This window comes from Andrographis paniculata, unplaced genomic scaffold (genome assembly GCF_009805555.1).
Source record: "Andrographis paniculata isolate CXL003 unplaced genomic scaffold, ASM980555v1 Contig51END, whole genome shotgun sequence".
NCBI classification, from domain to species: domain Eukaryota; kingdom Viridiplantae; phylum Streptophyta; class Magnoliopsida; order Lamiales; family Acanthaceae; genus Andrographis; species Andrographis paniculata.
In genome coordinates this window covers 3,078,838-3,104,366 of record NW_026137586.1, presented here as the reverse complement: position 1 = coordinate 3,104,366, position 25,529 = coordinate 3,078,838, and the positions used below count along the sequence as shown (strand labels likewise).

Genomic DNA, 25,529 nt, shown 5'->3' with positions numbered 1-25,529 from the left:
ACTCTAATATACTTTTTAAAATCGTTAAAAAAGCAAAGGGTATTTTAATCTTTTACATTTTACTTTATACCCATTTTCAATTGAATATTATTATTTCTTAATTTCCGTGTCAATTTCCAACAAAACATCTCTTTTGCAACGGAAAAAATATATATAGTGTTCCATTTGTTCGGGTATTAGTATTTTATAAATATATAATGTAATAAAATAGTTTAAAATTTATTTTTCTATTGGCATTAGCAGTATTTTGGTATTCCATTGAAATGTACTTTTAATTACTAATTTTTTTTTTTAAAAAAAAAAAAAAAAGAGAAGAGAGAGAGGGGGAAATCAATACTTTAATTTGGAGAAACGAAAATGATAAAATTGATATATTTTAATCAAATGGATAAAATATTTATTTATTAAAAAAGTGCAAAATTCTTTTATGTAAAATTGAAAGTACACTAAGCGTGACTGGTGTAAGTTGTTTCAAGTATTGTATTGATACGTAGAGTAATTGTGATTATTTATATTATATATACGGCTCATTCGATGATATATTTATTATTCTTTTCAAAAGTAAGAGGTTGTCATTTTAATTTATAAATTGAAGTCAAATTAAATAAGTGAACCTAAATATTAAAAAAAAAAAAAACCTATTTTTAATATATATTTTCTTCATTTCACATTAAATACATATATTTTTTTTTATTTCAGTCCGCTCTATATAATTTATTATTTCCTTTTTTAGAAATATGATAATATAGTTTATTTATACTTTAAATTTTAATAAACTATTTAATTATTTTAATTTTAATCTATAATTATTTTTATTAATATATAGATGTATGCGTATAAGGATTTGAACGGCGGATTGTCTCATTGTTTGATAATACTATCATATCAACTATCATCAATTTCAAATCTAGATGCATAAGTATCATATTTACAACATCTTCATCGCAATCCAAAGTGACATGTAAATTTTGTAGTGAAGCCATATATTGAAATCTCATTAAATTATTATTAATGTATTTCTATTATTGCTCTAGTTTTAGAAAAATATCCACCAACGAGCATCTGACTATATTGACATTACGTATAGGTCTTCGTCATTCTTACAAGCAAGAAGAATAGTAGATATACTTTATTCACCTGACATCTTTATATTACAGTAACAAAATCAACAAGCTATTAAAATACATTAATCCTAGAAATTATTTTAAAACAACACATAAATAGTATAAAAATTTACCAATAATTTAAGATTTAGAGTGTAGAGAGTACTCTATTGATGGGAGAAAAGCCATAAAGTAGTTCTGCAGTGCAGAAACCTCAGGCGAAACAACTACCAGCATGCGCAATTTTTGCTCGGCGGAAGTGTCCAAAGGTGATGAATTTTGTGTTGGTTTTTGTTTTTGGTTTTTTTTTTTATGTTTGTTTATATTTTGTATATTAAGGGCATTGACGAGCGGCTAAGGTGTTGAATTTTAAAATTTAGCACGGTGACAACGCACGGTATTATTACATGCAACACACCATATGCATTCAAATAAAACAAATATAGCGTCCCGTAAGGGATGACTTACTGATGTAGGGAGTGAATTTATGACTGTGAAAATTGAATTGTGAGTGATTTATTTAATAAATATTTGATTTATAAGATTAAAAAATGTTAATATGTGATTAATTAATTTAATAACTATATTTTAATAAAATATATACTATGAATATCATTTTGTAAATAATTAAATTTTATATAATACAACTAAATAAATATAAAATATTAATTTATAATTAACATAATATATTTTACATATAAATGGAAAGTTTTGAATATATATAAATATATTTATTTATTGAAAAACTATAAAAATAAACAAATGTAAATAAATTTTAAGTGAATCTAATACAAATATAATATTTTTTTTAAAAAAAAAAAAAAATAGTAGATACTTATTTTTCATACATACTTGTTTTTTATGCATACTCACCTATTAACCTTAACTTGTCTACATGGCTTAATAAAAAAGGCGAAAAGGCATAATTGAAGATTAGAAATAAAATACTATTAAAAACTAAATAGATATAAAGTTATAAAAAAAAAAAATTGAATTTTAGATAAGCTATTGTCAAACTCGACAATAGCTTACCTTCGAACATTGGTGCTCTTCCTCTCAAAGAAACGGTTAATAAATGAAAATTTCTTCTCTACTCTATCGGGAATGGACTGACCTTTACATTGTAGCCCCATAACAATTGAAAATCTATTCTCCAAAAACGGAATATAAGCAACTTCACCAATATAAAATCCGTTATATTCAAAATTATAATAATCTACGTATGCCTTCATGCGTTTCCAACAACCGTAACCGAAAGGCATTTTCAAAAAATGTCCGAATAGGATCGAGGCAATTGCAGTTCGATGATCATGTGTCATTAATGGCTCCAATTCGGACATATCGACATGAGATTATAATGTTATTGCTATCTTTTTTTTCCGATAGATTTCCTAAAAAAATATGAAATATGTATTCTACAAATTGAGTACATTTACTTCGAAAAAAAAAAAAAAACCAATCTATTCTATTCAACCAACCAACAAACAACCGATAATATTTTCAACAATTTCAAGAATAGCTAAACCAAATAACTAAAATATAGACATATAGAATATAACAAAAAAGCCAAATAATACTAAAATATAAGAGTAACATAAGAACATTACGGCGGAGAACAATACAAAATTTAAAACACACTTACTTTTGACCGAGAGCTATTGTTGGGGAATGATCCAGCGGACAGTGACAGACGGTGGGCGGTGACCAAGGATGGTCTAGCGGACGATGATAGCCAGCAGGCGGAGACGGTGCGACGGGTGGGTTCGATCGAAGGTGAGGTAGCACGGTTCCGTGGAAGTACAAACTTGGCTAGGGTTGAGGACAAAAAATAGAAGCATAGGTGGTTGTGATTTTTGAAATGGATTTGGTATTTTTGTAAATTTGTAAACAATAGAGGGGCGAAAGACATATTTCATAATTAAAAGTAATTTGAATATATGTTTATGGAGTTTTAGGAAAAGATAAAAAGAGTGGAGAGTTTAAATAAACTTTTGAGCAGTTTTTGGGATTTATCCATAATTTATCGACAATTTAAAATAAAATATTATTTTTTGTATTATCGATATAAATTTGCATACATAACAAAAAATTAAAAAAAAAATAATAAAAAAAGAACATTTCAAACTAAACCACTAAACCACCAAATTTTTGATTCTCTAAAATAATCATTTGATTTAATATTTTATAAAAAACAAAATTAATACTCCCTCCGACCGTGAAAAAAAGTACCGTTTATTTTGTGTAGGCAGACTTTCAATACTAATATTATTAATTTGTATTAAAAAAAATAAAAATACTTTACTGTGTAATATAAAAATAATATCATTTGTATAATATATTGTAAATTATAATAATATTTATTATGTTAAGTTGACAGTACAGTTATAAATTGAAAAAACAAAACTTTTATTTTGGAACAAGCATAAATAAAAAATAATATCACTCTTATCAAACGAAAACAATCATCTTAATCTATTTATCATTTTTTTTTAAAAAAAAATGTAATTATATATTTTAATCACATTTTAAAATTCATAATTTATAATTTTTTTTTATTTTAGTTAAACTATTTAGTCATTTTAATCTTAATCTATAATTGTTTTTCTTAAATCTTAACTATTTTTACTAATATACATTTTAATTATTTACTAATTACATAATACTTAAAATTGTGTCTAACCTAAATGGGACAAAATAGTTGGGACAAAAGGAGTAATATATATTTTATCTACTTAATAAAAATTAACAATTGAATATATAATATTAATTTTTATATTATATACACAACCTAACATAAAAAATACATTTTACTAAGAAACACGTGAGTGTATTCTTTTTGTAAAAAATATCAAATATATTTTCTTAAAAATTAATATATATTACACACATTTATATTTTTAAATTACTTACCTAATTCGCTATACCTCACATAAAAATTCTTCCGTTCAAACAAAAATTCAAAACAAACAAACCCAAGTGAACACATCTAACTGTATCTAATATACTCCCCTCCTCCCGTATTTATATATTTATTTAGTTTTTGTACGTAATTTTAAAAATATTAATATTATATTAGAATGTAGTAGAAATAAAGATAAAAAGACTAAATTGTCCTTATTAGTATTGTATGATATAAAGGTAATGATGTAATATATATTGTAAATTAGAAGGGTATTTATAATGTTAGTAGATAGTAAAGTTACTAAAAAATAAATAGATACTTTGTTATGAGACGGACGAAAATGAAAAAATAGATAGATTGTTAAGGAACGAAATGAGTAGTATATATCTATTTTTCGGGTAACATTTTTTTGGGATTGATGTAAGAATAAAACTATTTGAACGAACTCTAAAATGCTTTAGAGTGTCTTTTCTTTTTGTTAAACATATATTCCTTCCTTCACCTTTAATTTATTAATTATTTTTATTTTTGTCCGTTTCACATAATATATAATTTTTTTAAAATATATTTATATATTTTAATTATATTTTAAAATTTATAATTTATAGTTATTTTTATTTTAATTAAAATATTTAGTCATTTTAATCTTAATTTAAAATTATTTTTTATTAAATTATAATTATTTATACTAATATACTTTTTAATTACTCACTAATTACACTATACCTAAAATTTCATGTCTAATCTAAGTATGACAAATTAGCCTAAACGGAGAGAGTATTTCCCTAAAAATATATTTTTTTTAAAAAAAAAATTTAATATATTACGTACATTTATTATTTATACTTAATAAAGGAAGCTAAGCTATTGTACTTCATCCGTTTCAAACAAGGTGCAACATTTGTTTTTTTGTACAAGTTTTAGGTGGATAGTATTAAGTAGGACGATTTAGAAATTAGGTTATGTGATAGAGAGAGATATATATTTTATTTTTTATTTAGATGATGTGAGGGATAAAATATGGAGTAAATATTAAGTATAATTAATTACTTTCTATTTTAAAAATATTGCAAAGTATTTGAGATATAAAAAAAAAATATTATAGGGAATTTAGGACGAAGGGAATACAATTTAATAGTAAAGATGAAAATAAATAAAACTGCACATATGTCCTATAAATTCAATTTACACAGGAAACCTCGACACACATTCAATTGACCCACCCACACACCCACCCCCAATTCCTCGATCAAATCTCAGCCATGCCGACGGCCAAACACGCTGCCGTCCTCCTCGCCGCAATCTTCATCGCCGCGGCGGCGCAACCGTCGCCAGCTCCTTCGAAGCCGCGCCGTCCAGCCGCAGCAGCACCTCCGACTGCGGCGGCGCCGGCGCCGGCGCCGGGACTGGACTGCACGATGTACCTGACAAATATGATCGATTGCCTGAGCTACGTGGAGAACGGAAGCAACACGAGCCGGCCAGAGAAGGCGTGCTGTACGGAATTGGCGAATCTTGTGAACACGCAGCCGATCTGCCTCTGCGAACTCTTAGGGCACTCTGATCGGGTGCCCTTCCCCATTGATATCAACAGAGCTCTTAAATTGCCGTCTCTTTGTAAAGTCTCCACCCCTCCGGTTACCTTGTGTGCGGGTACGTCCAATTACTCCTTACTTTTTTTTGTTTTTTTTTTTTTTTTTTTTTTCTAAATTGCATAAAATTCACCACGAAATTGAAAACTCCCTAGCGTCTAATCTCTAGGCAGTTCTTATTTAACAGACTTAAATGCTCAAAGTGCTAATAAATCTAAAATTATAAATATATTTATTTTTTTATATTTAGCTTAAAAAAATAAAAAATATATTAAAAATAGTAATTTTTTTCAGATTTTAAGAGTTTAATTTTATTTTTATTTTTTTAGGCTAAATATAAAAAATATATATATTCATAATTTTAAGTATTTAAAAATTAAGATTGTAAAATTTATTCGCAATTTGAGCGCGCATTTAAATCAAATATTCTTAAATAAGAATCACCGAGGAGGTTAGACACATACTTTATGAAACTACGAGAGAATTTAACGCAGTTTTATACGTATAAAAAATTTGACGCAATTTTGTAAAATCACAAATAATTTTGTGCCATTTAATTTTTTTTATTTTTTATTTTTTATTTTTTGTTTTACATTCGGGGCAATAGTGAAGATGGTAGTTGTATTTATTTTATTTATCTTTTAGTTTAAATTTTTAGTCTAATTTGAATGTAATTTTTTTACCAAAGTAAACAAATGTAGTTTTACAGAAAATTCTAAGAATTGAATACTGAAAATAATTGTTTGAGTGATGAAACTATAAAGTTTGTTTTGTTTTTAGTTGAGATTGGAGTTTTTATTTAAATCTCTGTTTAAATTATAGAATTATATAATATTATGTAAAAAATATATATATTATATATTTTTTAAAATATTATACAAGTTGAATAACATTGATTTAAATTTGAAATTAAAAACACATGGCCCATTTTATTTGACATTACAAAATTAAATTTTACTGCAAAATATTATTTTTTATATTATATGACTATGCAACTCTTTAAAAATATAGTTTATCCGTCTCATAGTTTTGTATATTTTAGGATTTGTTCAGTTTTTTTATTTAAATAATATTTTAATTATATTTTGTAACTAAAATATATATTTTTCTTTATTTAAAATCGTACAAATTAAATAGTGTTTGTTTGTTTAAAACACAAATCAAACACACCATTTGATTTTTGACCCAGTTTTTTTTAAGTAATACTCCCTCCGACTACATACTAACGTTCTACTTTTCTGTTTGAAATGTTCAACAATTATTGTCTTCTTTTTATTTTTATACACAAAATTTACTTTTTTACCTTTATTTTATTTACTCTTTCATTTTCTATATACAAGATTAAGGGCAAATTTGTCATTTTATAATAAAAATCTTAATTGCCTAAAAATACGTGTAATATCAAATAGGACATTAAAAAATGGACGAATGGAGTATAACTTTAAGTATTTTCATTATCAAATAGGACATTAGAAAATGGACGAATGGAGTATAACTTTAAGTATTTTCATTCGGTCAAAATTTAAATATAAATAATAAAAATTATAAATATTTTAAAATATTTATATTAAAAATATATAATTGCAAATTTGGTTTCCATAGATACTACATTCAGTAAATATTTCACAAAATAAAATAAGAAAGAATTAAAATCAACCTTATATATAAACTATTTATTAAATATTTTTGTATTCAAAATAAAATAAAGCATAATTATGTTTTTTAGCATTTATTTACAGTCTAAATTATTAGTAAAACAAATAACTATTTTACACCTATATACCTTTAAAATGTAAAAACTATTTTACCCTATGATAAAAAAAATAAAAAATAAATAAATAATTATTATTATGAAGTATTGATGTAAATAAGTATAAATGTAGGGTATTTGTATTATATAATAGGATCCATACTTAAAAAATAATAATAATAAATAAATAAATAAATAATTGATATTTTTTGTTTGCATAAAAAAAATAACAAAATATATACTTACCAAATGGACACGGGAGTATTAAAATTTACATTTTCAAAGATTGAGAGATTAAATGATAATTTACCTGAGATCTTTATTAACATCTCCAATATAGGTAAATCATAATTAACTTATAAATAGTAATAACATAACAAAAAATTATATATAAATTAAGTATATAATAAAAACCAAATATTTATGTCAAATTTAAATCTACTTATATAAATTAAATTAATTATTAAACTAAATCAAATCATCTAAACAGAATTAATTAAAATATATACTTAATTATAAAATAAATTCGATTAAATTTATTTAGAAGTATTTTAAAATACGTTTGAATTAAATTAATGTGATTTGTTTTAGATAACAGTAAGTATTTATTAAAATCAAAATTAAAAAAATAATAATTTTATATACAAATATAACAATAGATATAGTAAAATTTATATAATGTTATAAAAATTTAATAAAATGTTAAAAAAATGTATAATAGATAAAATTGTTTAATAAAATCTCTCCCCTTCAAATTCCCCAAATTGGAGGGGAATAAAAATTTAAACACATTAAATTCACTTCCCTTTCCCTCTCAAAAAATTTGAACCAAATACAAAAAATATTAAAATTTCATCCATTTCCCTCCTCTCTCCTCCCCTCGAACCAAACAGATATTTTTTTTTTCTTTTTTATGTAAGATATATGAAATCGTATTGATAATATAAAAAATAATATTTTACACTGAATATTGAACTTTTGTGAAAAAATATATTATATATTATATATATTGAGAATTGTATTTACTAAAAATAATTAGGCAAACAAATCCTAATATATATTGGATTTAAAGAATTAAAGAAAAAATATTTTTTTTTCATAATAACAATAATTGTTAGCTACTTCTATTAAAGATTGTACAAACTAAATAGCAATATTTTGATTTCAAACACAACCAAATTTTTGTGTTACTTATTCAGTATTTATTTGCAAACGGTATATACTGCTAAAGCAAATAATAATAAAATACATCTTCGTTCACAAATTAATGTCCTACTTTTCTACTTGAGACGTTCAACAACTATTGTCCTTTTTTTTTTAAACACAAATTTTATATTTTCTCTTTATTTATTTATTACTTTTAATCGAGACCGTACAATTAAAGGCAAATTTGTCAATTCATAACAAAAAGACAATCACCTAAAAAACTGTGCAAATATACTTTAAAATAATAGAAATTAAATGGAGGAGGTAGCAGTAACACCAGCAGCCACCAGCAGCAGTAGTAATAACAAGCATTTCTTTCATTTAATGTTGTACTCCCTCTAATAATTGTATATGTAACGGTACGTAATTTAAGTAAAAGTTAAGGGTATTTTGGTATTAGTGTATAATTATTTTTTAAAATAGAAATAGATACTTTGAAGTGGAATAGATAAAAATGATTGAAATAGTATTTGAATTAGGAAAGTATATAGTCCCTCTGTCCCAGAACTATAGTCCGGTTTGTGTTTAGCACGAGATTTAAGAAATATTGATATTATATTGGTAGTGGGTAAAAAGTACGGATAAAAGACTTTTTTGCCTTTGTGAGTGCATTAATGTAAAAAGCAGTGACAATTGTGTAATAATAATAAAAAAATAATTATAATTTTATAGTGATATAGTTATTTATGAAAATAAGACTATTGTTTTGAAACAGACAAAAATTGTAGAATCGGTATTTGAATTATGACGGGGAGTAGTACATTTTGAAGTATGTGTGGTGCTTCAATTATTTTGAAAATAATAGAAAGTATATAATTAATAGTATGATATTTTAAATAATCATAGATTAAATTTTAGAAATATAATTGTCTATGATTTGGTTAAGTATAGTTTTTTTTTACAGTAAAAATATATTCATAGGATATTTCGTGAGATAAAATAATTTTTAAATATAAGTAAATATAGCATGTTTGTTCATCCAGCTATTTTTTTATGACAGAATTTTCAATAAATATTAGTATAAAATATAACATATATATATAAAATAACTAAATATTTTATCCACTCATAAATAAAAAAATAATAATTTAATACAAAATATAATTCTTTATATTTTTATACTTGATATGAAGAAAAAAATATATTCATAAATATAAAATAACCACACTATTTATATAGTTTATAAGAGCATCTCCAACCATGCTCCATATCTGGCGTTTCAATACCATTTTTGCAGCCGAGCTGTTTCAATCCAGCGTCATTCTCAACACCAAATTTAGAGTTTGCTACAGTACAACACCATTTTTGTTTAAAATTTTGGTGTTGCATTGTAGCAAATGTTTTTTTAAAAAAAAATTATAAATTTAATTTTTTAAAATTTTTTAAAATTTTATTTTAAATTATAAAAATAAAAAGTTGTTTGAAATAATAGGAAAAATTGAATATTTGAAGAATAATAGTAAAAAATGGAGTTATGGTTGAAGTAAAATTACTGTAGCAACTGCATATTTGAAGTTAAAACTGGATAAATTAAAATAATGTGTTGAAGATGGCCTAAATATATTTGTTTTGTGTGAAACAGCCATAGGTATTCCAGTTGCAGCTCCTGGTCCAAATGGAGCCCCTGCTGCAGGTAACTTCTATTTTCTTCTCAATAATAATAATAATAATAATAATAATAATAATAATACTCTTTCCGTTCTATCTTTTTTGTTTAAGGATAAAATTTTAGATAAAGTATAATTTGTAAGTAATAAAAAAATATATTTTAATAAAAAATAATTATTCTATAATACAATTAATTATAAATTATGGTGTGTTTTTTTATGAGTTTGAAAAAAAATTAATTTGGATTTGATATGAAAATAATATTTGATTGAATGTTTTATGAGTATTTTATTTTTAAAAGAAACACAGGGTCCAAATAATAAAATTTAAGAAAACTTTGCAAAACAAACATACCCTAAGATAACTAAATAGTGTAATTAAAATTAAAAAAATTATAAATTCTGAAATTAAAATATGATTAAAGTGTATCATTATATTTCTTAGAAAAAAAAACAAATAAAGTGAGACAAGGAAGATGGATGAAAAATGTATGAAAGAGGAAGTAATACATTATATTATGCTCTTCTACTTCTCCTATCCAAATACCTGCAATATTTTCTATTATATTATATTTCATATATTCTGCAATATATTTAAAATAATAAATAAAAATAATTTTAGATTAAAATTAAGATTACTAAATAGTTTAATTAAAATTAAAAAAAATTATAAATTATGAATTTAAAAATATGATTAAAACATATAATTGTATTTTAAAAAAAGAAATAACAAATTACGTGGGACAAATAAAAATAAAAATAATAGACAAATTAAATGAGACAGAGAGAGTAATTGATATATTATCTTATTACAAATAAAAACAAATATATACATGTATATTCCTTTCTCATTATTCAATTTATTTTCAAATAGTGTGGAACGAAAGGAAATACTATAATTTAGTCAAACGCTATTTTTCTCCTTTACGATAAAAAATTGCATGAAAGTTATCTATAGATTATATAAAAATAATAATAATAATAAGAAAGAGAAAAGAAAAAAAAAAGAAGAAAATGAGTGTGTTTTTTTTTTTTTTATGAGTTTGGAAAAAATTTAATTTGAATTTAGTATAAAAATAATATTTGATGGGATACTTTGTGATCGAAAAAAATATATTTTTTTCGAAAAATACAAAGTCAAATAATAAAATTTGAAAAAATATTGCTAAAGAAAGATACACAGGATTGCAGTTGAAATTGCATTTGCATATTTAGTTAAACATTACCATCAATTTCAGCTATAGTATTGACAAATTAACATAAGAATATAAATATAGTACTCTCTCTCTCTCATTCAAATCTATGTTCATTTTTTTTTTTTTAATTATAATCGAAAACTATTTTCGTTTTTTTTTTAAGTAAAAAATTATTACACTTTTGTATTTTTTTACTATAAAAGAAAAAAATAACAATTATTATTCACTTTTATTAAAACTCGTACCCAGTCAAGTGAATACACATTTGCACGACGAAGGGAAGGGAGTAATGAGTTTTGACATAATTTTCTATATAATTAATATAGTAATGAATAACTTTTGTTATAACTTCACGACATTCTTCTGGCATAGGTGTTCCATCTGGAGTTCTTAGTCCTGCTCCCGGTACGGTATTTGTTCATTTATTTTTTAGGACAATAGAAATTGAACGGAAAGAGTATTAATTATTGAATTTATATGTTATAATATATTATTACAACAAACCACAGGAAGCGGTAGTAGTGATGTTGTTCCCTCACCCAGCGTCACTGACTCTCTGTCAGATGGTACAGTTCACTTCTTGATTTTTTTTCTTTATCATAATAATTATTATTCATATTTTTTGAAAATAATAACAATAATATTTTATTATTAAAAATAAATAATATTTTTTTAATATATATATATATATATATTTTTAATTTACACAGGTTCATCTTCTCCTCAAGGTTCGGCTAGTGTCGCAGCTGCGGCGGTATCTAACTACAACAAACTGATTCATACCGTTGGAGGAGTATTATCGATTGCTTTTATTTATTATTATTATTATTATTAATGAATTCCAATATATCTAATTCATTATTATTATTATTATTATTATTATGGATTTTACTTTATCGTGTATTATTTTTTTAAGACAAAGGATTTGTAATTTGTCTGAATTTTTTCACTGGAAGTTGGAACTGATTCTTTCTTTCTTTCAATTTCTTCTAGAAAAGAATTAAGGGTGTCCTTGTACCTGGATTTTAGTTTTTTAGTTTACATTTTTAACACTAAAAAGTTAAATTTGAATAATTGTTTGATCTGATATAAATAGAGTTGATATGATATTTTTACGAATGTAAAGTAAATTTGTAATATATATAAAAAAAATAATTATTTGATGTAATATTTCTAGAGATAAAAAAAAAATAAAAATTCAATAGTAAAAACTACTGCTAAAACTCACAAAAAAAAATACAACCTAAGGGTTTGTTTACAGCGGTTTTTGGAGATTTTTGAAATTTTAAAAAAAATTTTAAAAAAAATAAAAAATTAGTATTTAATTTAATATTTTATAAAATATATATATATATTTGATGTAATATCTTTTAAAAAATAAATAATATGAAATGTCTACGCTTAATTTTTCTTTCATGAATCTTTAAATTCGACAGACAACAAACAACATTGTTCTTCAAAATAAAATTAAAAAACAAACAAACAGAGAGACACATAGTGTAGTGTGATAAAGAATGTATTTATCACACATATATATATATATATATATCAGCAAAACGATCTCCGGTCGGTGGTTTCTCTCACTCTGTCAGTCTCTTCGCCGGCGGGAACAGCGCCACCGCGCTCCGGCTGGGGCTGGCGTACTTCCGCCACACCGCCTTCAGCTTATTATTCTCCCCGCCGCCGCCATGGAAACTCGCCAGAACTCGAGCACATTCCCTGTAAATAAACAAAATATCAACACAACAAACCTTAAAAATTTGTCCGAATTCATTACATGCATTATTCCAAAATACATACACGAGTTGATCCTCGGAATATCCCGTATGATGCTCGAGCGTCCCGGTCCACTCCGGAGTCCGAGCAAGTGTGCACCGGGCAGCGTACACTGCCGCCGCCGCCAGCTCCGACGGCCGATAATTTGTCATCGCCGCATAATTCGTCAGCCCCATTTCCGCGAAAAAAAACGTCATATTCTCCATCTCTTTATCCACCGGGATCGAGGCCTTGATGTATCGGGCAAGAAAAACGTACGGCGTCGGCACCGTGAGGTACCAATCGAGTCTCCCCAAAATCGCCTTTTCCATAATCAACACTTGCTCCCGGACATAGGCGTCGTCGGAAATGGCGGTGAAGTCGCTCACTTCCGGCGCCCAAATTTCTTCGTATTTGCAGGCGATGAGCATCGAGCTGATTCCGACGAGCTGAAGTTCCCTCCTTGAGACCGTTTTTACGGAGAGGAAACGGTCGACTATGTTCACCGTCAGGTAGAGGGTCTCCGGCACAAGTTCGAATTTCTTGTGGACTTCTATTAGCCAGTCGACCAGAATGCCTCGCATTTTCGCGTTGATCTCCGGCTGCTGCGACGACATGTAGTCAGCCACTCGACCGTCGTCCTGTAAGAAAATTAACAGTTAGAAAGAAAGAATGACGAGTGCTAAGCAGATTCTTACATAACATATATCCATACCTCGGTGAGCTTATAGAAATTGTACATGTCCTCGACATATTCGACGGCGGCTAATTCGTTTCCGGCATCTTCTGCGTCGATGTCGGCCACAAGTTCATCCTTTGGCTTCTTGGCGATCCCACAGGCAGCCTGAAAAAGGATTCGATTTTGAAATCAATCAAGATCCAACGGTCGATCATTTTTTAGTATGATAGACGAGAAAAGACAACCAACCTTGCTGCGTGCGGAAAGAATCGAGGTGAGGCTTTTTTTGTTATGCTTCTTTGGCTTCAGGACTTCCTTCTTCTTCTCAGGTACGCCGGCGGCGCCGGCGGCTTTTCCGGCCAAGATGGCGGTTGCGTTCTCTGCCCCGGCCGGTTTCTTGAAGTTGTTGTTCTTATCAGCAGCTTGAGCATTGGCCAGCAACTGCGCGCCAAAGCTCCTCGTGACGGGGCGATTGATTTGGGGCTTCGTCTCTACGGCGGCAGCGCCGCCGCCTACTAAGTTACCGATGTCTCCCAGGGCTCGCCGGCTCCGCCCATCGGCGGCCGCCGGAGCATTCTTCAACTTCCCTGAAATTGGAAATCACATCACCAAAAATTCCTTCCAAGAAATTAAATCCGATCCACTTTTCAAATAGAATAATCATCACAGAAATCAATTAATCGAACTCTTTCATTTTACCCTAAAACCCCAAATCCAAATCCATCATCGCTTCTCAAATAGAATCATCCAACTCAGAAATCATCAAGTCCTCATTCACAACAAACACAAACTTTCGAAAATCAATCGATCAATTTTACCCCTAGGTTGTTGTTGCTCTTGAACCACAGCAGCTCTGGACGCCATCCCCAAATCGAATTCCGAATCACCCCTTCTTTTTCCCTTCGTTCGCTACTCCTAAGAAATCACAGAGAAAAACCTTTCCTCTGTGTCTCTGTAGAACTTCCTCCAAGAATCTCGAAACTTTGTTTTTTTAACAGAAAGCAATAGTGGGGAGAAATAAACAATGGCGAAGAGTTGTATATAACGAAGGGGTTTGAGTGGAGGGACGCCTCTAACACTAACGGTTATATTTTCCAGAAATGAATTATGTCCGTTGGATTGGAAGTGGATGGACGATCCAGATGGGTTTATTCTTTTATAGAGCTCTGTAATCTTGGACTAGCCGTTGGAATGGAATCGGAGCCTTCAATTCTTACCTTTAATTTATTATTACCTAATTCGATTTGCCACTTTTTAATTAATTTGCTTTTTTTTTTTTTCTTTATGGATTTTATTTTTCTATGTAAACGTGATTTTAATTTATATTGAATAAAAAATTATGAAACTTATTAAATTAATAATAATAAATATAAATAAATTGTAGGGTGTATATGATTTTGTGTTTTAATTTCTAGTTTCGATAATAGGTGTATAATATTTTGAGAAAATAATAATAATAATAATAATAATAATAATAATTTTTTTATAAAGTACTTACTACACAATAAAACAATTTAAAAATATAAAAGGAATAAAATTATATTTTTTTATTTACAATATAATTTATCAAGTGTAATTATATGTTTTATTTTAGAACAATTTTATGTTTTTATTTTAGAATCGGGTATGTATTACGTGATAATCTTTTCAGCTTCTTTGGTATATAATTTTCTAGATTTTTATAATAAAAATAATAAATCCTCAAGTAATCACATCTAATATTTGCAAAACAAAAATCACAAATATTTTTTGTGATTATTTAAAATAGCTACATAAATTACAAAAATATTCATACTATTATATTTCATGATTTTTGTCGCAAACAAATGCTCATAAATGTGGTTTATCACACACAATGTCACTAAATTTTTCCGTGATTAAATTGAATTGTTGTACAAATAAAAAAAATATATATTTACAACATTTTATCTTGTTATAAATATTATCATAATATATATATATATTAGTTTACGAAGTCACCGCATAAATAATGAAAATATCATCAAATCTTTCATTTTCATAGAATATTTTTTTACGACCATTCAAAATCCCGGCATAAATAATAAATTTTTTACAATTTGTTGATTTCTACCGGTGGGTTTGGGCTTCAACAATGTGAATTAAATACACAAATTTAAAAGGTAATTAGACCTAATTAATTTTATTTTTTTTTGCTTGATCAACATAGAAAACTTTGTCTAATGAGCGTAATATTTTTATCGAAAGTAGGGGACGTCTATATAAATGTATGGCGGAGATCGATTTTTTACGGTCCTATTTTCAGATAAAAATTTGGAAATAGGACAGCTTGTTTGGTTCTGTTTTATTCAATTTTCTTATTTTTTTATGAGATCGAAATTTCGGTGACTTCTTATTGTTTAGGTCATACCACAAGTAATCACATCCAAATTCTCCAATTTATATATTATAAGACACAGAAAAAGTCACAAAAATTATTTTTTGTGATTATTTAAAGGAGCGGCATAAATAATTAAAATATTCGTAATATTATATGTCATGATTTTTGTTGCAAACAAATGCCATAAATATGATTTATCACACACACTGTCACATAATCTTTATGTGACTAAATTAAATTGCTGTACCCATACAAAAAAAATATTTGTAATATTTTATCTTGTTATAAATATTATCACAATATATTTTCCGTAACTCCATCAACTTTTTTTATTTTCATAAAATATTTTTTCACGACAGTTCAAAATCCCTGCATAAATAATAAAATTTTCACAATATGTTGATTTCACACACATATATATATTTCAATTAATTCTTTTTGTAGATATTTATTTTAATTCACACAAATGAATATAAAGAAAATGTATAATTAGTTATAGCCATCATATAAGTTATACAAAAGATGTAAAGATACTCCATTTTGTTTGTTAAATATAATTAAGTAAAAGAAAAAAAAAAAGGATCGAATTCAGGTCATAATAATAATAATAATAATAATAATAATAATAATAATAATAATAATAATAATAATAATAAGTAGATAGATAGAGATATATAAATAATAATAAAAAATAAATAAATAATTGATAAATTCCAATAAAAATTGAAATATAATTAGTAAATAATTAAAAATATATTAGTAAAAATAATTATCGTATAATAAAAATAATTTTATATTAAGATTAAAATAAGTAAGTAGTCCAATTTAAAATTAAAAAAAAAATTATGAATTAAAAAATATAAAATAAGATTAAAGTGAATAATTTTTTTTATAAAAATAATAGAATAAGTGTGACTTACGAAAATAGAAAGATGAACAGAAAGAGGGAATATCAATTTATGCAGCGGCTAAGGTACTACCGGTCAATCACCGTCATACCGAATAAATTTTATTATTTAATTCGTTATATGATATATTTAATAATTTAGATTTTATAAGGATCATTTAGTAATATTTAATACATTTATCACCGTATAATGCTAGATGATTTTTAACAATGTGAGATTTATATTTATATATCATGCTAATTGAATATAAATTATGTGTTATTTGTATAAGTATTAGATTGTCTAAATATATTTTAAATTATTTTAATCATATAGTGTTAAATGAATGTTAATTATATGATGTTTGTATTTGTGTGTTTTATTAATTGAATATAAATTATGTAATATTTGTATATAAGTATAAGGTTATCTAACTATTCTAAGTTATTTTCAACCTATTATATCAAATGAATATTAATTATGTGATATTTTTATTTATATGTCCTAATAAAAAATAAAATGTATTATTTGTAAATAAGTATAAGATTGTCTAAATTATTTTCATCATATAATTTTAAATGAACGTTGATTATGTGATATTTGTATTTATAAGTCATGTTAATTGAATATAAATTATGCTATTTGTATATGTGATGTTTGGATTTATGAGTCTTGCAAACTGAATATAAAATATATGTTATTTGTATATAAGTATAAGGTTGTCTAAATATGTTTGGGTAAACTATTTTTTTTAGTCTCGTAACTGAACTCTCTTATCATTTTAGTCTTGTAAGTGGAGTCTGTCGCAAACTAGTCTCATAAGTGAAAAGTTTTCGTTGTTTTAGTCATCCGGCGCCGGAGATGCCCGCGTGGCTCGCCGGAGGTGACGTGTCCGCCAAGTGTCGCTGATCTGGCGGACATGTGGATTTTTTTTTTCATTTTTTTAAATTTTTTAAAACTTATTTTTAATTTATTTTAAATTTTATTTGTATTTTTTTAATTTTTTTTATTTGATCCAATTAAAAAAATTTAAAAAATTAAAAATAAAAAAATAAATCCACGTGTCCGCCAGGTGTCGCGACCTGGACACGTCACCTCCGGCGAGCCACGCGGACGTCTTCGGCGCCGGATGACTAAAACAGCGAAAATTTTTCACTTATAGGACTAGTTTGCGACAGGCTCCACTTACAAAACTAAAATGATAAAGGAGTCCAGTTACCGGACTAAAAGAAATAGTTTATCCAATATATTTTAAGCTATTTGTACTATATAGTGTTAAATGAACGTTAACTATATGATGTTTATATTTATAAGCTATGCTAATTGAATATAAAATATGTGCTATTTGTATATAAGTATAAGTTTGTCTAAATATATTTTAAGCTATTTATACTATATAGTGTTAAATGAACGTTAACTATATGATATGTTCATATTTATAAGTCATGCTAATTGAATATAAAATATGTGCTATTTGAATCTATATGATTAAATTGTCTAATTGTTCTAGGTTAGTTTACAAATCAATACTGAATAATTGTTAACTATGTAATATGTATATTTATATATGTTATTAAATATATATATTTATGTAAGATATTAATAATTTTATGTGTTTACGGAATATGTACTCCTTCCGTCTGTTTCTAAGGGTCATATTTATCTTTTATGTCATTATATTTAATATTAAAAATATTCTTATATTTGTGCGCACTTTCGGGTAGCGGCTGCAGGGTCCCACGTCAAAAAAATAATAATAATAAAAAATAAAAAATTCTTATATTTGTATAATTTTTGTACATATATCTTTCTATTAGTATTATAAGAGACTAATAAAAGTATTTTTGCAATTTTTTCTTAATTTATACTACGTTTTGATATAATAATTAATATTCAAAGATCAAACGCGCAAAAAGTAAATGAGACCCTTAGAGCCGGACGGAGGTAGTAAATTTTACTTCCTTCGTCCGTCAAATTTATTCTCACTTTCATTTTTAGTCCGTCCACTAAATTTATCTCATTACTAAATTTGGCAAAGTCAACAAATCAATATTTAATTATTACCCTCCATTCAACACTTGTTTACAACAAATACCACTAACTTTATTACATTCTCTCTTTCAATTTACTTTACTTTTTTATTAAATTTTCAAAAATATTTACTTTACTTTACTTTACTTTTTCAATAAAATAATTATTTTTTAAAATTTCTTGTGTCAAATCCAAATGAACTAATTTTAATGGACAGAGGGAATAATATTTTAAATCTTAATCGAAGGGGAGCCAAGAACAATTTAATCTTAATCTTAATATTTTCGCATTCTTGTTTTTGATTCGTCCATATTTGTGCATAGTGGATTTTGATGATTTCATAAATTTTATTTATCCTCACTATTTTATACATACATACGTATTGAACCAATAAATTATTTTTTTTATATTAAAATTATGTTATTATTTGATTTTTGGTTGTCCAGTAAATTTATGACAATTTATTTTCGATAAATAATTTTATCCACTTATAATTTTTTTATTACTCATATTGTTATTTTAATTTTAAGATCAACAAACTTGCTAGTACAAAAAACATTCAAATTTAAAAGAAAACTTGAATGATCTTGTATATATCAAAAGTAAAAGTATTCAAACTCAATTTACGCAAAGTATATAAACCAAAACCAACTATCGCATACAACCTAAATTCAAACCACAACCAAATATACGGAAACGCAACAAACAAGTGAATCGAACCTCAATCTAAGGAAACATCAACAATTTATGCTTAATTTCATCGTAGACAAGTAAATACACCACAAAATACAAATAAAGCATTAATCGACAAACCAAACCGAAGAACAGCCTCGGAACAGGCTGAACATAGAAGGGGAAAACAATTTCTCCAAGATCACCGGACAGAACCACCGGAAAGTGACGAGAAGATCGACTGGAATCGCGTCGGCCAAAGATGGTTTCTTGTGAGAGAAAATGTATTGAACAGAATGAGTGAATGAACTGCGGTAGTCTACCAAAAGTAAGCAATATCATATCAGGGGGCCGGTCCAACGGTCCAGACAAAAACCCTCAATCCAACGGCTGGCAGTGAGTCTTGGATAAGACCGGGTCGGGTCGAGGTTACTGAATCCGGGTTTCAGGTGTCGGATCGGGTTGTGAGCTGTGCTGGGCCTTATTAATTCATTGGCCCAAAATTTCACAAATCTCAACTTTTTTGGGCATGGAAAATGTGCTTAACCGGATGTCATCATTGTTTGAGCAACCAATGCTTTCAGTCTTTTAACCTGAGGACTTATAAACACGATTATAATTCACAAATTTTAACCATCATACGAAAAACATCAACTTTTAAAGCAATAAAGAGAAACAGTGGAGAAAATAGTGCAATTTAAAAAAAATAATTAAATTACAGTTTTTTACAGTACAAAAAACACTTCTAATCAGAAGTGTCAATATACACTATTTTCTTAATCAAGTTGAATTTCATAATTGACAAAACTTTTGTTCCCATGTCCACAGGGTTGTATTCGACATACATTTTTTCAAGTTTCAAAAGACCTTTAGACATAACATCACAAATAAAGTAAAACCTAACATATATATATTTGGTACGATCATGAAAAACTGAATTTTTACACATTTGGATACTAGATTGGCTATCCGAAAAAAATAGTAACATCATCATGCAAATAACTAATTTCATTTAACAGGCTCTTTAACCTCCAAGCTTCCTTTAACATTTATGTTATAGCCACATGTTCAGATTCAGTAGTAAAAATCTCTATCATTTGCATAATTGAAATACACATACCCATTTAGTTTAATCTCACTAATATGTTTACCAAAGACTAAACCAACATCAATTGTACCAATCAAATACCTAAACATACATTCTAAATCATTTCAATGTTCCACACTAGGATTAGTCATATAACAACTCAAACAACTAATAGCATAAACTAAATTAGGTCCAGTACACACCATCAAATACATAGTAGAACCTCTAGCATTAGAGTATGGGCCATTCTTCATGTATTTTACATTATTATCATATTTTGAACATTTTTCTTTTGACAAAATCAAATAAAATGCAAGAGGGACTAATGAGAATTTTGCATCACACATAGAAAATTTCTTCAGTGTTTTCTTAACATATGAGGATTGATTTTTAGAAAAGCACATTATCTTTCTTATTTGTCACTATATTCATGCCAATAATTGTTTTTTCATCCCCTAAATATTTTATATCAAATTTATTACTTAAACAATTTTTCACATAATTTGTTGTTTCCAAACTATGATTTATTAACAACATATCATCAACGTATAACAACAAGAAGATGAGATGTATACATGTTATTTTAGAATACAGACAATGGTCAAATTTACTTCTAATGAATTACAAATATTTCATGCAATCATCAAATTTTATATTTCATTATCTAAGGGGCTGCTTTAATTTATATAATGATTTCTTTAAAAGACAAACATGTTTGGTTTTATTTTTATCAACGTAACCCTCCGGTTGTTTCATATATATCTTTTCGTACAAATCACCATGTAAAACAATTATTTTTACATCTAATTATTTCAGTTTCTAATTAAAATAAGCAACCAAAGCAAACATGAATCGTATAGTGGAATATTTAACAGTCATTTATAGTCTACAACAAAACAGTTTGACAATCTTGACACCAAAACCTATATTGTTATCCTTTGAAAATTTTATTTCTTCATACATTGTCTTAACTCATTCATCTTAATGTTATGATTTTATTGCCTCATATACCCCCTCTATTCGCCTCTAAGGATCACATTTACCTTTTGCGTCATTGTACTTAATATTAAAAATATCTTTATATTTCTATAATTTTTTATACAAAGTCCTTCTATTAGTATTATAAGATTTTAATGAAAGTCTTTTTGTAATTTTTTCTTAATTTGTACTACGTTTTATTTAATAATTAATATTAAAAAATCAACACGCAAAAAAATAAATAAAACCCTTAGATCCGAACGGAAGTAGTATAACTTTTATTCATTTTCATCTAATGATTCAAACACACTATAAGCAAATAAAAGTAACATCAAAATCATTTAGCCTAAGGTTGTCTAATATTTCGCTTAGCTCTATTCCTAAAAACTTGATAATTCTCTGGATTATGGGCATGAATTTTAGCATGTTCAGATTCTAAGTTTTCACTCAAGCTGTAAGACATCATGTGTGGAGAGGCATCTGTCCAGTATTAAAATCTGGATCAAAACTGGCTAATTCAGTATCAATCATATTGATCAAAATTAATTAAAATTGTTTATTAAGGAATTAAAATTGATGAATTTTTTTATATTGGAACTAAAATTAATAAATTTTAATTATATTACGAGCAAAATTGATTTTTTTACCATTTTTTAAAAACGTTTGAATTACAACAAATGGATGGAGTGTCAAAATATGTGAGATTCATGTAACCAAAAGAAACACTTCAAAAATAGAGTTACAAATGATGTGGATGGACAGAGAGAGACAGGAAACATTTACATACATAACATGAGGTGGGAGTTGGGATCTCCAGATTTGATCGCGGCCGTCCATTTTTGATCACATCACATGTCCTCCTCCTCTACAGTAGGTTCTCGACACTTGTCATGGCTCGTGAAATCCTGCTTCCCCAACCCTCACCAAACCCACAACCCTATCGCCGCCGCCGCCTCCGCCACCACCATCGCCTCCCTCCCCGACGATCTGCTACTCGAATGCCTCGCCAGAGTCTCTCCACCTACTCTCTTCGCTCTTCCCTCTGTCTGCCCACGCTGGGCGCATCTCATCAACTCCACCGCCTTTCACTCATTCCGCCGCCGCCACCACCTCCTCCTCCACACGCTCTTCGCCATTTCAATCTCCGATAACTTCACCTTACTCACTGCTGCCCTTCGATTAGATCAGGACGGTACTGGCGATCAATGGAAACTCTCCTCGTTTGTTCCGTCGAAGGAAATCGACGGAGGCGTAGGCTTGGATTTCGCTTTGTACTCGCATCCGCGATTGGCGTCCGTCGGCCGGAGAATATACATCATCGGCCGGACGGCGATGCTGCGGTGCGACACGTGGACGGGGAGCTTAGTCCCCAGGGCTGGGACGCTTTACCCTAGGAAGAAATTCGCCGTCGCCGTCGTGGAGGGGAAGATACTCGTCGCCGGCGGATGCGGTAGATCGTCGGCTGTTGAGGAGTACGATCCCGACGCGAACTCGTGGCGCGTGGTGTCGGAATCTCCTCGGCGAAGGTACGGATGCATTGGAGCTTCGGCCGACGGAGTTTTCTACATCATCGGAGGGCTTAAAATCGGGCAATCCGGCGACGACGATCAATCGTGTGCGGCGGCGCGTGCGTACGCGAGCTCAATGGATTTATACGACGTCGCATCCAAGCTGTGGCTCCGGAGCCGAGCCGTGCCGGCCGGCGGCTGCGTGGTAGCCGCCTGCGCCGCTAACGAAAGCGTGTACATCCTCTCGAGCCACGCCGTGGAGCTAAGTTTCTGGAAATTCAACGCCTCTCGAAGAAGCGACGGTTTCGGGGAATGGCGCAGGATAAGGAGCCCGCCGGTGCTGGCGCAGGTTAGGCTCGACGGCAAGGTGCGTTTCAGCTGCGTCGGATTTGGGGACAAGGTAGTGCTGGTGCAAGTCGTCGGCTGCATCGACGATTTGCTGCGGCGGAGCGGGCGTACGGAGAGGGGGCGGAAGGAGCGTCTGGTGTTGGTGTACGACGGCGCCGACGATGAGTGGAGCAGGGCGGCGGACATGGCGGAACTAATCCGACGCGCCGCCGTGGTCTGCGTGAAGTGCTAACGGTCGGTCGCCGGAGTCACGTGGCGCTGTTTGTTTGTCTGTCGCGTGATAATTACTCATGGAGCTTTGCATTGAGGAGAAAATGGTCAATTCATGGGAGGGTAATTTCGGTATTTTTATCTTTGTCCTTTTCTGTGATTGGCAACTAAAAGGCAAAAAATACATGTGCTATTTCAGTTGTTACATAATATTGTTGGCAATAATTCAGCTCCATTTGTCATTTTGTGTTTGATTGAAAAGCAAATACTTGACAAATTTGTGTTACAATCGAGTACAAAATTTGACTCTTGTGAATTGAAACAAGAGGCTTTTTCTTGGGAAGAATACAAAAGTTGTAGTCCATTTATAATTACAATGATTCGTGATTAGAGAGTGTAACAGTCCAATGAAACGATAAGGCGGGACCCACCGACAAATAGAGTTTACCTTCAATTATTTTTAGCCAAATTTTCATCAATTTTAATAGATTTTGAAAAAACATTTTATTAAATATTATTTTAATATTAAATTTAAATCAATTTTTTCTAAATTCAACAAAAAAAAACACACACTGATTATATATGTATATATATATTTCAGTTTTTTAGGGTTTCTATTTTAAATTGGAATTTAAATAGTAAAAATTTTGAATTTGAATAGTTATACGGTGTAATATAAATAGGTATTGATGTGATATTTTAAATGTTAAATTATTTTTTAATATAATACTATAAAATATAAAAAATAGATATTTGATTTAATATTTTTTGAAAAAAAAATTGAATGAATAGTGTATTTGTGTGAAAATGTGCCAAAACATACACTACCTAAGAAGATTATATTTAACAATTAAGTCTTCAATGACAAAACTACTCTTTCATTAAAAATATTAACATTCACTTTTCATTATAAATAAAATGCACTGCATATTCTGATTTTGTAAAATCTTTTGCAAACAATTCCCTATTTCTATTTTTTTATACAATACAAAATTATCACTCATCTTCTTTTTTTTTTCCTAATCTCTCTATCTTTTGTTGTATTTTTGGCATAAAATAAAATGATGTTATCTTCTAACCATTATTTTTTTTCACGACACATATTATCTCTGAAAAACTCTTTTACATACTAAAGATAGTGAACATAATATCAACCAAATCGTTCTTGAATGAAAGGAGCAAATATTTTTTAATTTAGTTAAATTTTCATAGCAACTGAGAATTTTCTAAATGAGTTCCTACGTTTGAATTATAATGTTATAGGTCAAAATATTTAAAAAGAGAAGTGTTTATCATATGTGAAAAACACTTAAACTACTAAGAATATATTATAACTAGTTCTTTGAGGTAAGTATTATATTTGTCTTGTGTTGCTTTATAAGAGCGAATTCAAATTGCATCAGTTGTTTAATAATCTCGTTGTAACGTGAATGTAACTTGAAAATAATTTTACTAACTTTTTTATGATTTCGTTTACCATCCACAATAATATATTGAATATTTATTATATATGATGGTGTTTTTTCATTGAATTCTTGTAAACATGTATTATTTGCATTTTAATATTATCTAGAAATAGATGAAAATACTATCATATTGAATTTATCTCAAATAATCACTAATAAAGGGGTATACAATATCCAAAATGATCAATTTTTC

At 28.1% G+C, this 25,529-nt stretch overlaps 3 protein-coding genes across 4 annotated transcripts; 2 read left to right on the top strand and 1 right to left on the bottom strand.

Annotated features, from left to right (window-relative positions):
- Nucleotides 1-5,194: 5,194 nt before the first annotated feature.
- On the top strand, nt 5,195-12,339 carry LOC127253515 (non-specific lipid transfer protein GPI-anchored 11-like). 2 transcript variants are annotated; one of them, XM_051278146.1, is made up of 5 exons: nt 5,196-5,658; nt 10,136-10,186; nt 11,729-11,761; nt 11,866-11,922; nt 12,067-12,339. In XM_051278146.1, the coding sequence occupies exons 1-5, from the start codon at nt 5,268-5,270 to the stop codon at nt 12,189-12,191; spliced, it is 657 nt and encodes a 218-aa protein (XP_051134103.1). In that variant the 5' UTR covers nt 5,196-5,267; the 3' UTR covers nt 12,192-12,339. The 2 variants fall into 2 exon arrangements, with proteins under 2 accessions (XP_051134104.1, XP_051134103.1); XM_051278147.1 differs by lacking the exon at nt 11,729-11,761 and having other exon boundaries at nt 5,195-5,658.
- A 416-nt stretch (nt 12,340-12,755) lies between these two features.
- On the bottom strand, nt 12,756-14,816 carry LOC127253584 (G2/mitotic-specific cyclin S13-7-like). The gene is made up of 5 exons (XM_051278237.1): nt 14,609-14,816; nt 14,040-14,377; nt 13,827-13,955; nt 13,157-13,752; nt 12,756-13,075 (listed from the first exon to the last, which is right to left on the bottom strand). Exons 1-5 carry the CDS (start codon nt 14,652-14,654, stop codon nt 12,937-12,939), a joined length of 1,248 nt encoding a protein of 415 aa, XP_051134194.1. The 5' UTR covers nt 14,655-14,816; the 3' UTR covers nt 12,756-12,936.
- Nucleotides 14,817-22,509: 7,693 nt separating this feature from the next.
- Nucleotides 22,510-24,112, top strand: LOC127253913 (F-box/kelch-repeat protein At5g26960). The gene has a single exon (XM_051278721.1). It carries the CDS (start codon nt 22,657-22,659, stop codon nt 23,890-23,892), a length of 1,236 nt encoding a protein of 411 aa, XP_051134678.1. The 5' UTR covers nt 22,510-22,656; the 3' UTR covers nt 23,893-24,112.
- The last annotated feature ends 1,417 nt before the right edge of the window (nt 24,113-25,529 follow it).

Bases quoted from the DNA above. Each gene is read 5' to 3' on its own strand.
- LOC127253515 (XM_051278146.1), top strand. From the start codon at position 5,268: ATGCCGACGGCCAAACACGCTGCCGTCCTCCTCGCCGCAATCTTCATC. The intron at 5,659-10,135 runs GTACGTCCAATT...TGTGTGAAACAG, and splicing joins TCCGGTTACCTTGTGTGCGG to CCATAGGTATTCCAGTTGCA. The intron at 11,923-12,066 runs GTACAGTTCACT...TAATTTACACAG, and splicing joins CACTGACTCTCTGTCAGATG to GTTCATCTTCTCCTCAAGGT.
- LOC127253584 (XM_051278237.1), bottom strand. From the start codon at position 14,654: ATGGCGTCCAGAGCTGCTGTGGTTCAAGAGCAACAACAACCTAGGG. The intron at 14,378-14,608 runs GTAAAATTGATC...TTCCAATTTCAG, and splicing joins AGAGCAACAACAACCTAGGG to GGAAGTTGAAGAATGCTCCG. The intron at 13,956-14,039 runs GTTGGTTGTCTT...ATCCTTTTTCAG, and splicing joins TTCTTTCCGCACGCAGCAAG to GCTGCCTGTGGGATCGCCAA.
- LOC127253913 (XM_051278721.1), top strand. From the start codon at position 22,657: ATGTCCTCCTCCTCTACAGTAGGTTCTCGACACTTGTCATGGCTCGTG.